Source organism: Tupaia chinensis, unplaced genomic scaffold (genome assembly GCF_000334495.1).
Source record: "Tupaia chinensis unplaced genomic scaffold, TupChi_1.0 Scaffold000146_1, whole genome shotgun sequence".
NCBI classification, from domain to species: Eukaryota; Metazoa; Chordata; class Mammalia; order Scandentia; family Tupaiidae; genus Tupaia; species Tupaia belangeri.
The window spans coordinates 3,393,247-3,403,253 of record NW_006159616.1 but is presented as its reverse complement, the minus strand read 5'-3'; the positions used below and the strand labels follow the sequence as shown (position 1 = coordinate 3,403,253).

Below are 10,007 nucleotides of genomic sequence, written 5' to 3'. Positions count from 1 at the left end.
GGGGTGAGGGGCGGGGCTAGGGGCGGGGCTAAAGGCGAGCACACCTGCCTATAACAAGTAACAATAATGATAAAATTAAATAAAAATAGAGACGGTTGAGCGGCCTGTCTGGGTGGGGGTGGGCAAGAGTAAAAGTCTATCTGGAAAGCCTTGGATATCACTGATAGGTTGTATCACTGTTACCCATCCACTGACTTGGGCCATCACCTCCCATTTGTTGACTGTTTCCCTTCCTCAGATAGTATATTTTAGAAGATTTGCTGCTTAATTATAATTTGCACAATAGCAAGTGGCCGTGTAAATTTTCTAGAATGTGATGACAACTAAATCATAATCTCTCTCCTACGACCCTGTTTGTGGAGGAGGAAACGTCCTCAGAGAGGTGAAGTGATTTACTGGAAGTCACACAGCTAATTATGGGCAGCGCCCAAGGTCTGACTGTCCGACACCTATGCTCTTTACCAAGCCAGGCTGCCTCACTGTCATTTTAGTTAACCCACCAGTTTTCACTGGTGACTGGATACATAGAGGTTTTTAAGCTTTTGAAATGCTTAAAATAGTTTCAAGACCTCTGTTTCTGCTCTAAGTGGGTATTAGCCAGGGTTCTCCAAACAGAACTGATAGGATGTGTATTTTTAGAGAGCTTTATTTTAAGGACTTAGCTCACTGTAGAGGCGAGTCAGAAATCTGCTGGGTAGGCAGGCAGGCAGGCTAGAGCCCGGGAAAACCCAGCCTCGCAGTCCAGGTCTGAAGATAGCTGGCAGAATTCCACCTCTGGGGTTTGGAACCACGTAGTGTGTTAGCATGGCCCCGCATTTTACTGGTCAGAACTGAGGCTGTGGGAGATGGAGTGACTTGCCCAAGGGCACAGAGATGTTAAGAACCCAGCAGAGCCACTCCTGTTTCCGAATTCCAGCACAGTTCTTGTTCCTTGTCTCCAGTGTCCTGTGTTTGAGCTATGGCCAGTTTAGAGGAACAGGTGACATCTAACCTAGTTCCCGGCCTCTGTTCTTGTCTTAACCAGCAAGCCAAGGATAAGAGAGTAGACAAATCCTGCCTAGAACAAAAAAGGCTCTTTTATTTTCTAAACTGAGAAGATTTGTTCTCCTGAGCTTACCATTTACACACCCTTTTCTCACATTTCACCATCCTGTGTCTTTCTCATTGGCTGTCAGTTAATTTCACATTAAAAAATGTTTGCCTTGGGGCCAGCAGGTGGCATTGTGGCTAAGGCGCTGGACTCCCATGTGGCCGACTGTGGTTTGAGGGCCAGACCTGGCATCTTGAAACTCACACCGGGAGCATGTGCATGCATGCCCAGAATCCCGGGAGGAGAAGGGATTGTGGCATGGTCATCCCCCCCAGGGGGGTGATTTCACATTATCTGTCTCTCTGTCTCTTTGGCAAGTGTATGTGTCCTGTAGAAAAAAAAAAAAAATAAACAAAAATAAACAACCCTCTCTCTCAAAAAAAAGTTTGGCTTCTGGGCCAGCCAATGACATCGTGGCTAAGGTAGCTGAATCTGCCATGGTGTGGTTCAAGTCCCAGACCCAGCCGCTTGAAAAACTCGCTGGGTGCATGTAAATGTGTGCCCATGATTCTGAAAGGGGCAGAGATGGAAAGGTTGCGATGTGAACATCTCCCGTGGGGTGGGGGGTTCTCTCTCTCTTCCTCTCTCTCTCTCTCTAGCAAACACACCTCTGGCAAATTCAAAAATAAAATACATCTTTTGAACAAAATTGCCGGATCTGGTGATGCTAGTGCTAAAACCCCGTGCATTGTCAGACTGCAGTAGAAGAGAGGCTGCTCCTTTTAGACAGAGGCATGTAAAAGGGTGCAGTTACAAAATACGTAAAGGACAGGAGTATACTTTCACCAAGAGGAGATGTAAGTGCCAAGTAAGCATAGGAAAAGATGTTCAGTATCATTAGCCACTAGAGAAATGCAAATTTCAAACACTAGAAGGCACCACTGCACAGTTACTGGAACAAATAAAATAAAAAATAGTGACAATATTAAATGCTGGTGAGGATGCAGAGAAACTATTAGGTCATCGGGAAAGTCGTGACATATTTTTCTATGTATCTATGCAAAAATGTGTCCTGACTTTCCCAACGACCCAATAGGTCTCTTTTATGTTACTGGTGGGGATATATGATGGAAAGTAATTTGGCAGTTTCTTGCAAAACTAAATATGCATTTATGACATGACCCAGCCATGCAGTCTTGGACTAAAAGTTTACTCGAGAATGAGAAGTGACGTTCACACAGAAACCTGTACATAGCTGCTGTGGAAAACAGTAGAGCAATCCCTCAAATAAGTTAAAACTGCAATTATTCAGGGTGCTGAGACAGGAAAATCATGGCCAACCGGGGCAACAGAAGCCTGTCTTTAAGGAAAAAAATGAAAAGTAGAATTACCATATGATTCAGCAGTTTCACTTCCGAGCGTATGCCCGAGAGAACTGAAAGCAGGGACGCACATATTTGAACCTCAGTGTTTACAGCAGCATTACCTACAGTCGGCATAGGGAGAAGCAACCCAAGTACCCAGCAGATGAGGGGATAAACAAAATGTATATACACACACTGGAATACTACTCAGCCTTAAAAGGAAATTCTGATACATGCCACAACATGGATGCACCTTGAAGACATTATGGTATGTGAAATAAGTCAGTCGTAAAACAGAGGCCGGCATGGGTGACATGGCGGTTAAGGCACTGGACTCCCACCTAGCTGACTGTTGTTCAAGTCCCATACCTGGTGGCTTGAAACTCATGCCAGGTGTGTGTGTGTGTACCCCAAATCCTAAGAGAATGGAGGAGAAGGGATTGAGGCATGGCCATCTCCCCCAGGGGGTGATTTCTCATGTTCTATCTCTGTCTCTTCCTGTGAGTGCACACACCCTACAGAAAAAAATAAAACATTTAAAAATAAAATGAATACTTTAAAATGTGTAAATGTGTGTGTGTGTGTGTATATATATATAGATATATAGATATATAGATATATAGATATATAGATATATAGATATATAGATATATACTATATATAGATATGTATGTATAATTTCAGAACCATGGTTGATATGGGATTATTTCTTCTGCTCCCTAGAGTTTGTAAAATGGTAAGAAAAGATGGACTTTAATTTTATCAAAAAGTTCGAAGTTACAGTGGGAGGTGAATTAACTTATCGACACCTGGTGCTTTTGGGATCTGCAGAAGTAAAGTTGCTGTGGGCCGGAGGGTCAGGGCTGGTTAAAAGGGAAGGAGGTGAGCTGGGCTCCGTGGATGAGCAGGGGTGAGCCCGGCAGAGCAGGACCCCAGAAACAGGGGCAGGCAGGTGGCTGAGCAAAGGCTGAGAGAAACATCGGAGGAGGGTTAAGGGCCATGCACAGCCAGCCTGGTGAGGCACTGGGCAGTGTTGGAAACCCAGCTGGGTGGACCGTGAGAAGCAGTGACACGCGAGAGCAATGTGGTTTGGCGTGGCTCTGTGCAGGGAAGGGCTGGCATGGAGCAGGGGAGTCCAGAGATGGGGCTCGGCCTTTTGCCCATGTGCGTGCCAAGTGCCACACCCAGGGCCTGTGAGTGACTGGCCATGGAGCTGGGAGGAAGGGAGCAGCGGGTCCGACCATTGGAGGAGATGGAAAAATGACATCCCTGAGACCTGAAGCAGGGGAGGACCTTTGTGACAAACGAGCTGTCTTCCCCAGCACAGCACAGCCTAGGGTGCCTGCACCTCCGTTTGTTTCTCTCTAGACTTTTGTACCCCACTGGGTCGTCGGAAAAGTCATGATGCATTTTGCATTGAAAAATAGAAAATACGTCATGATTTTCCCAACAACCTAGTAGTTTCCTTGCTCACAGGGCAGCCTATCAGTTCTGAGGCTGAGATGGGAAGACAGGACTCAGCGACTCAGCCCCAGGCATACCCCTGGTCTCACTCCCTTGCCTGCCACAGCAGCCTGAGCCACTGTCAGTCCCATGCTCTTGGAAGCTGTCCAGGCACTGTCAGCCAAGGCCTTGCTGAGAGCGGTCTCAGACACCTGCAGGGTCGCGCCCACCACAGGGCTGGAAAGTCCTGACCTCGCTTACCACAGTTCTGTCGGCTGGCTGTGACCCTCGTGATGTTTTTCTAAATGATGAGACAAAGCAGGGTGACCTGAACCCAGGAGAGAAGTCAAACCCAATTTGTTGTGTTTATATCAACTCTCAATCTTGTCAGGGAGGACCCTGCCTCACCCCTTCCCTTCTCTTGTTTCCCTTTACTTGCGCCTTACTAGGCCCCCTGGTTCAGGGTATTCTTTTATCCCCACAGGCAATTTTTACCCAGAAAAACAAGCTGGCGCCTGACCCATTGGACACTCGACGCTGGCAGGGCTTCCGGCTGGAGGAGTATCTGATAGGGCAGTCCATTGGCAAGGGCTGCAGTGCTGCTGTGTATGAGGCCACCATGCCTGCGCTGCCCCAGAACCTGAGTGGGGCGAAGAGCACTGGTCTCCTTCCGAGGTCAGACCCAGACGTCATTCCATCCGGAGACGGGGAGGAGCGAGCTCCAGGGGCCCCTGCCTTTCCCTTAGCCATCAAGATGATGTGGAACATCTCGGTAAGGATGGGCCTTTCCTCTTAAAGTAGGCACTTAAGATGCAAGTCTTAGTGGAGCTGGTTTTTTCCCCAGGAAGGAGATAGGAAAAGACTGATTCTCCACGGGAAAGGTGCCTGTACAGCTAGGTCTCTCCACTCTTGTTTCTGGAGTCCAGAGCATCATCTCAAATTGTCCTATGTCCAGCTATAGTCAGGTTGAAGGGCAGGTTCTGGGGCCCGCACAGGGTCTGTGATTCGAACTCCAACATGCACTCAGATGGTCTACGAACCTCACTCTGAGTGGCAAGTGTCCAAGCACTGATTTCTAACCCGATCAGTTATCGTTTCAGGTCTGCCTTTACTGCCACTCCGTCCTTTTCCTGCCTCCCTGGAGAGGGGGAGCCGTACTCCTTCCTCTAACTCACCCTTCTAGCTCCCTCCAGATCTAAGGCTCTCTCGTCACCCACCTGCTCGCAGCTCTTGGGAGGATTCAAGGCTTTGGAAAATTGAGTATTTTCCCCACAAAAACAAATATTTCTATTTAATCTCTCTACATTTGCCACATGGGTTTAGAACTTTAATCAGTCTCTGGTGTTCTTTCTCCTGCCCAGAGCATCCATCCAAGGCTGGGGTGGAAAACAGCCATGGCAGTTCATGCCCAACACTAAACAGTGCAGTTTCTTGCTTTCATTTTGGAAATGAAGGGTTTTTTGCCATAGGGCGGGTGCCACCACGCCCAGGAAATGAAGGGTTTTTTTTAAAAAAAAGAAAGAAAGAAAGAAAGAAAAAGATTTATTTATTTATCTAATTCCATTTGTTATTATTATTTTTTAAATTTGACCAGACAGAAACAGAGAGAGAGAAAAAGGGAAGGTGAGAAGGCAAGCCACCAGGTCCGGGACTTGAACTGCAGTCAGCCATGTGGAAACCCAGTGCCCTTCACCGCCATGCCACCTGCCAGCTCCCCAAAATGAAGGTTTTGAAACTGTGCACACCATGCTGGGCCAATATGTCACAAGTAGCCAAATCCATTGCCTGTGAAACACCCAGTCTCAGCATGAAAACTCCTACTGGTGGGGGGATGGCAGCTCCCGCATTCACAAAAGCTGCCAGAGTGTTGGTTCTTCCAGGATCTTCTTAATACTTAACACGATCTAAGCCTTGAGAGCCATTCATAATGAACTGAGGAAAACGCGGTTGCTTTTCCTCCTTCCTGGTTTTTCTGTGTCGGGGCTGGGGCAGGCCTTCTTGCACAGTCTAATCCGGAGTGGAGTACTCCAGGCAGCCTGCAGAATGCACCCTTGTGACCCAGTGGTCAGCTTCCAGCAGAGAGACCTACAGCAGGAAGAAGTCACCCAGGCATCTCCTGCACTGGGCACTGGGCTGTCAGAGCTGGAGGCGTGGGTTGTACCCTCTGAGTTGGCATGGATGGCATGGCTACCCTCTTCCTCCAGGATAACTAGTCTTGGAGGCCACTTCGGAGGTGATCTCGCCTTGAAAGTCAGAGCCAGTAGCTGTCCTGGTCCAGATTCCAGCCAAGGCTTGGCAGTTGCCATTTCGCTCGGTCTGTGTAACTCTGGGTTTGCTATGGGTGTCTTTCAGGCAGGCTCTTCCAGTGAAGCCATCTTTAGCACCATGAGCCAGGAGCTAGTTCCAGCTAGCCGAGTGGCCTTGGCCGGGGAGTTTGGAGCAGTCACTTACAGGTAAGGCCCCTGTGCCCGCCACACTGAGTTCTCCGAGAGCAGAATCACAGCCGGGTCCCAGCACTCAGCCCTGTGTCTGCCAGGATGCACAGCGGTTATGTCTTAGTGAACTGTGTTGTCAGAACTGGATCATCAGGTAGGGGACAGACTGCAGATAACCTGACCCAACTGATAATGACAGGTGGCTAACTCATGTGGGAGTGTGCGAGGCCATCTCAGAGTGCCCAGTTAAGGCCGCTGGGGGCTGGCCCCATAGCGCAGTGGTTAAGAGGGCCAGGTCCGAGGTGGCTGACCGTGATTCAAATCCTGGCCCTGTGGCTTGGAAAACATACTAGGTTAAGTGTGCATGTGCGCTCCAAATCCCACAGGTTAGAGAAACGGCAAAAAAGGGATTACGATGTGACTGTGCCCCAGTGGGGGGTGCTTTTCTGCCTTCTTATTTCTTTCCAGTAGACACATGTACCCTCTGGCAATTAAAACAGACCAAAACAAAAAGAACGTTGGGAAACTCATCCAGTTCCCTGATTCCTCCCAAGTAATTCACAGGTGAAGCGCCACCTACTGGTATGAACTGAACACTGTCCCCACAAAAGGAACACTCATTCCACTAACAGCCACCGCACATCTTATGGTGCCAGAGACTGAAAATGTAAGTGGGCTCTCCCCTACGAGTTCTCAGTGTGGCCACAGAGAGCCCAGTGTGCTCAGTGCTCAGAGCCTCAGGTCCTGGGGGAGCCCAGAGGTGTGTACACGGCAGGGGTGAAGGCCACTCAGGAGGGCTCACAAAAGGACAACTGGACAATTCATACCGACTTTTTCAAGATTCTATTCTTTCTTTCTTTCTTTCATGAGAGAAAGACGGATAAGACACCCTGACAGGGTCCTGCCATTGCTGGTATTCCCCTGAGCCTCTGGTCAGCTAGGATGGTGAGTGTGTCGGCAGGCAGCTCGACCCTGGGGCCCTCCGGTTTCGCTCCAATATCGTATGACGGTGGCCTGCCGGCTGCGTCATCACAGCCAGGCTGCTCTGCCTTTGGAATGGCGAACAGGCACTGCCCAGGCAACGAAGCAGGAAAGGAGGTGGAAGGAAGCAGAACCAAGAGCAAGTGGGCAGGGCCTGCGCTTGGGCTCTGTGAGTCCCCCCACCAGTGGTGACCACTGATGCTCAATCTTCTTTGTTGGCCACAGGGCACATATGCTCACCAGAGAGACAGAGAGAGACAGAAAGAGAAAGGGAGAGGGGGGAAGTACCTCCCAATGGGGCATAATCAGGCCATAACCCGTCCTCAATTTCTCCACCCTTTTGGGATTTGGGCATGCACACATTACATGCCTGGTATGTTTTCAAGTCTCCAGGGCTAGGATTCAAACTCCATGACTGGCCATATGGGATCCAGCTCCTTTAAACACCAAGCATAGGGCTAGCCCTGATGCTCAATCTTACAACAAAAAGAGCCATGTGTTATGTGTTACCTTATTGCACTCTGCCACACACACACACACAGACACACACACACACACCGGTAAGAGGTAGCCCTGCTGCATTTTGATGATTCTCAAGAGGACTGGTCATAGATCCTAGGTCTGTCCAAGGCAGGAGAGAAATAGGACCTTAAGGGACTAAACCACAGGTGGCTCCAGCATGACCAACGGCCCTGCAGGCCAGCGGAGGCAGCCGCTCAGATGGCCTGACACCCTCAGCCTCAGCTCCTTAGCCCTTGGTAGAAAAAGTGAACACCTGAATGCCTCTATCTGGGGACAGAAATATACTGCACATGATCTTGGAGAACACACCCTTCAGTGCATCTGTCCGTCTGCTCATCTGTCTGTGCACCCGTCCAGTCACCCGTCCTATGTGGCAGCACCTGGTGGCTGAGAGACCTGGAATCAGCTTGAGTCTGAATTGCAGGCCTGCCAGTGCCAGTCCTTGGCCAGGTTACTGATCTTGGCTGGGCTGCCTCCAGTGCAGAGGTGTGTAAGGCAGTAACACACCGCACGAGGCTAACACGTACGAAGCACCTAGAATCCCAGACTTAGCAAATACTGGCTGTCACTTTATCCATTCACTAGTTATTGTCTGCAAACTGAATACATTGTGCGAGTCTGCTGTGAAGCCGTAGCAGGGGACAGGACAGAGTCCCTGTCCTCAGGTTTGCAGGCTCACGGAATCAGAGGCATTCACTGAGTCAGTAACTGCTTTCACTCCCTAAGAGCAAGGACCATGCTGGCTTTTCTCCGTGTTCCCAGTTCTAGTGTTAAGAGCTGACATGAGGTTCGAGCTCACCAGCTTTTGCTGAGGGGCAGGTGTAGCTAGTCAGAGAGATGTCGCCTGCCTGCCCTCCAGGATCACACTCAGTACCTGCACGTGGCAAATGATCGATATTTGGTGCAGGCCCAGCTGCAGTGGCACGGGCAGTAGTGTGCCACTGTGCAGTACTGGGTCCAAATGGGCAGCCTGAGGTCTGGTCCCAGATCAGCCCGAGCACCCATGGCTCTGGCTGGTGGGAGGGTGGGGAAGGATAGTGGTGTGGCAGGGCCCTGTCCGTCTGTCTCTTCCTCTCGTGAAATAAACAAACTTAGATGTGCATACCCGACACACACATATGTATGTATATATTTAATACTTAAAAGGGACCAGCAGGTGGTGTATTGGTTGTATCGCTGGACTCCCACATGGTTGACCAGTTGGAGTCTTGGACCCAGCGGCTTGAAACTCATGCTGGGTGCACATGCGTGCATGCCCAAAATCCGGAGGGGAATGTAGGGATTGCAGCATGGCATCCCTCCTGGGGAGTGATTTTCTGCTTTCTGTCCGTCTGGCAGGTACACATGCCCTATAGCAAAAAATCTCTCTTAAAAAATAAGAGATATTCGATTATTATTAGAGATGATAGGTCTTAGGTTATCATCTTACCAACTGCCGTATCTGATTCTGGCCTGTTACGTTTGTCCCACTTGGCTGAATAGAAAATCCAAGGGAGGTCCCAAGCAACTAGCCCCTCATCCCAACATCATCCGGGTTTTCCGCGCCTTCACCTCATCGGTGCCGTTGCTGCCAGGGGCTCTGGTCGACTACCCTGACGTGCTGCCGCCCCGCCTCCACCCCGAGGGCCTGGGCCATGGACGGACACTGTTCCTTGTGATGAAGAAGTAAGTGGCGGGGTGGTAGGCCCCGGGAGCTGCCTCAGCTTCCCAGTGCAGGCTGGCCCCTGCCCTCGGTGTGCATGCCCATGAGAAAGGGGTTTCCGGAAGAGAGCTCGCACCCCTTGGGAGGACGAGCCCATGCAGAGGCAGTGCGTCTGCCCGAGAGGAGTTTCCCGGTGAGGTGAGTCTTCATGAAAACGAAGGCTCATCTTCACCCAGAACATACTTTACAATTAGTGGGATGCTACATTTGACTATTAGCCTTTCTCGGCTTGCCTTAGCTGCTTTGAAAATAAAAACAGGGGCCGCAGATGGCGTGGTGGTTAGGGGCACTGGACTCCCATACAGCCGCCTGTGGTTCGAGTCCTGGACCTGGCAGCTTGCTTTCTCACTTTCCCTCTCTCTCTCTCTCTGTCTGTCCCTCTCTGGTCAAATTAAAATGGGTGAATAAATAAATAAAGATGAGCAAAAATAGTTTTTAAAAAAAGAAAGAAAAGAAAATAGTCCTTAGGTCACCCTCCGTCCACCTAACCCCGCCATGAGGCTGCTGTGAGGAAAACGTGTCTCCGCCAT

The 10,007-nt window shown here is 49.8% G+C and overlaps 1 protein-coding gene across 1 annotated transcript in view; it reads left to right on the top strand.

The window, feature by feature from the left end:
• Window positions 1–10,007, top strand: part of PINK1 (PTEN induced kinase 1) — a gene marked incomplete in the record, with an annotated part of 14,820 nt that overhangs the window by 583 nt on the left and 4,230 nt on the right. The window contains 3 exon segments of the mRNA XM_014586541.2: window positions 4,322–4,609; window positions 6,190–6,290; window positions 9,258–9,440. Of these exon segments, the coding sequence (XP_014442027.1) occupies window positions 4,322–4,609; window positions 6,190–6,290; window positions 9,258–9,440 (572 nt within the window).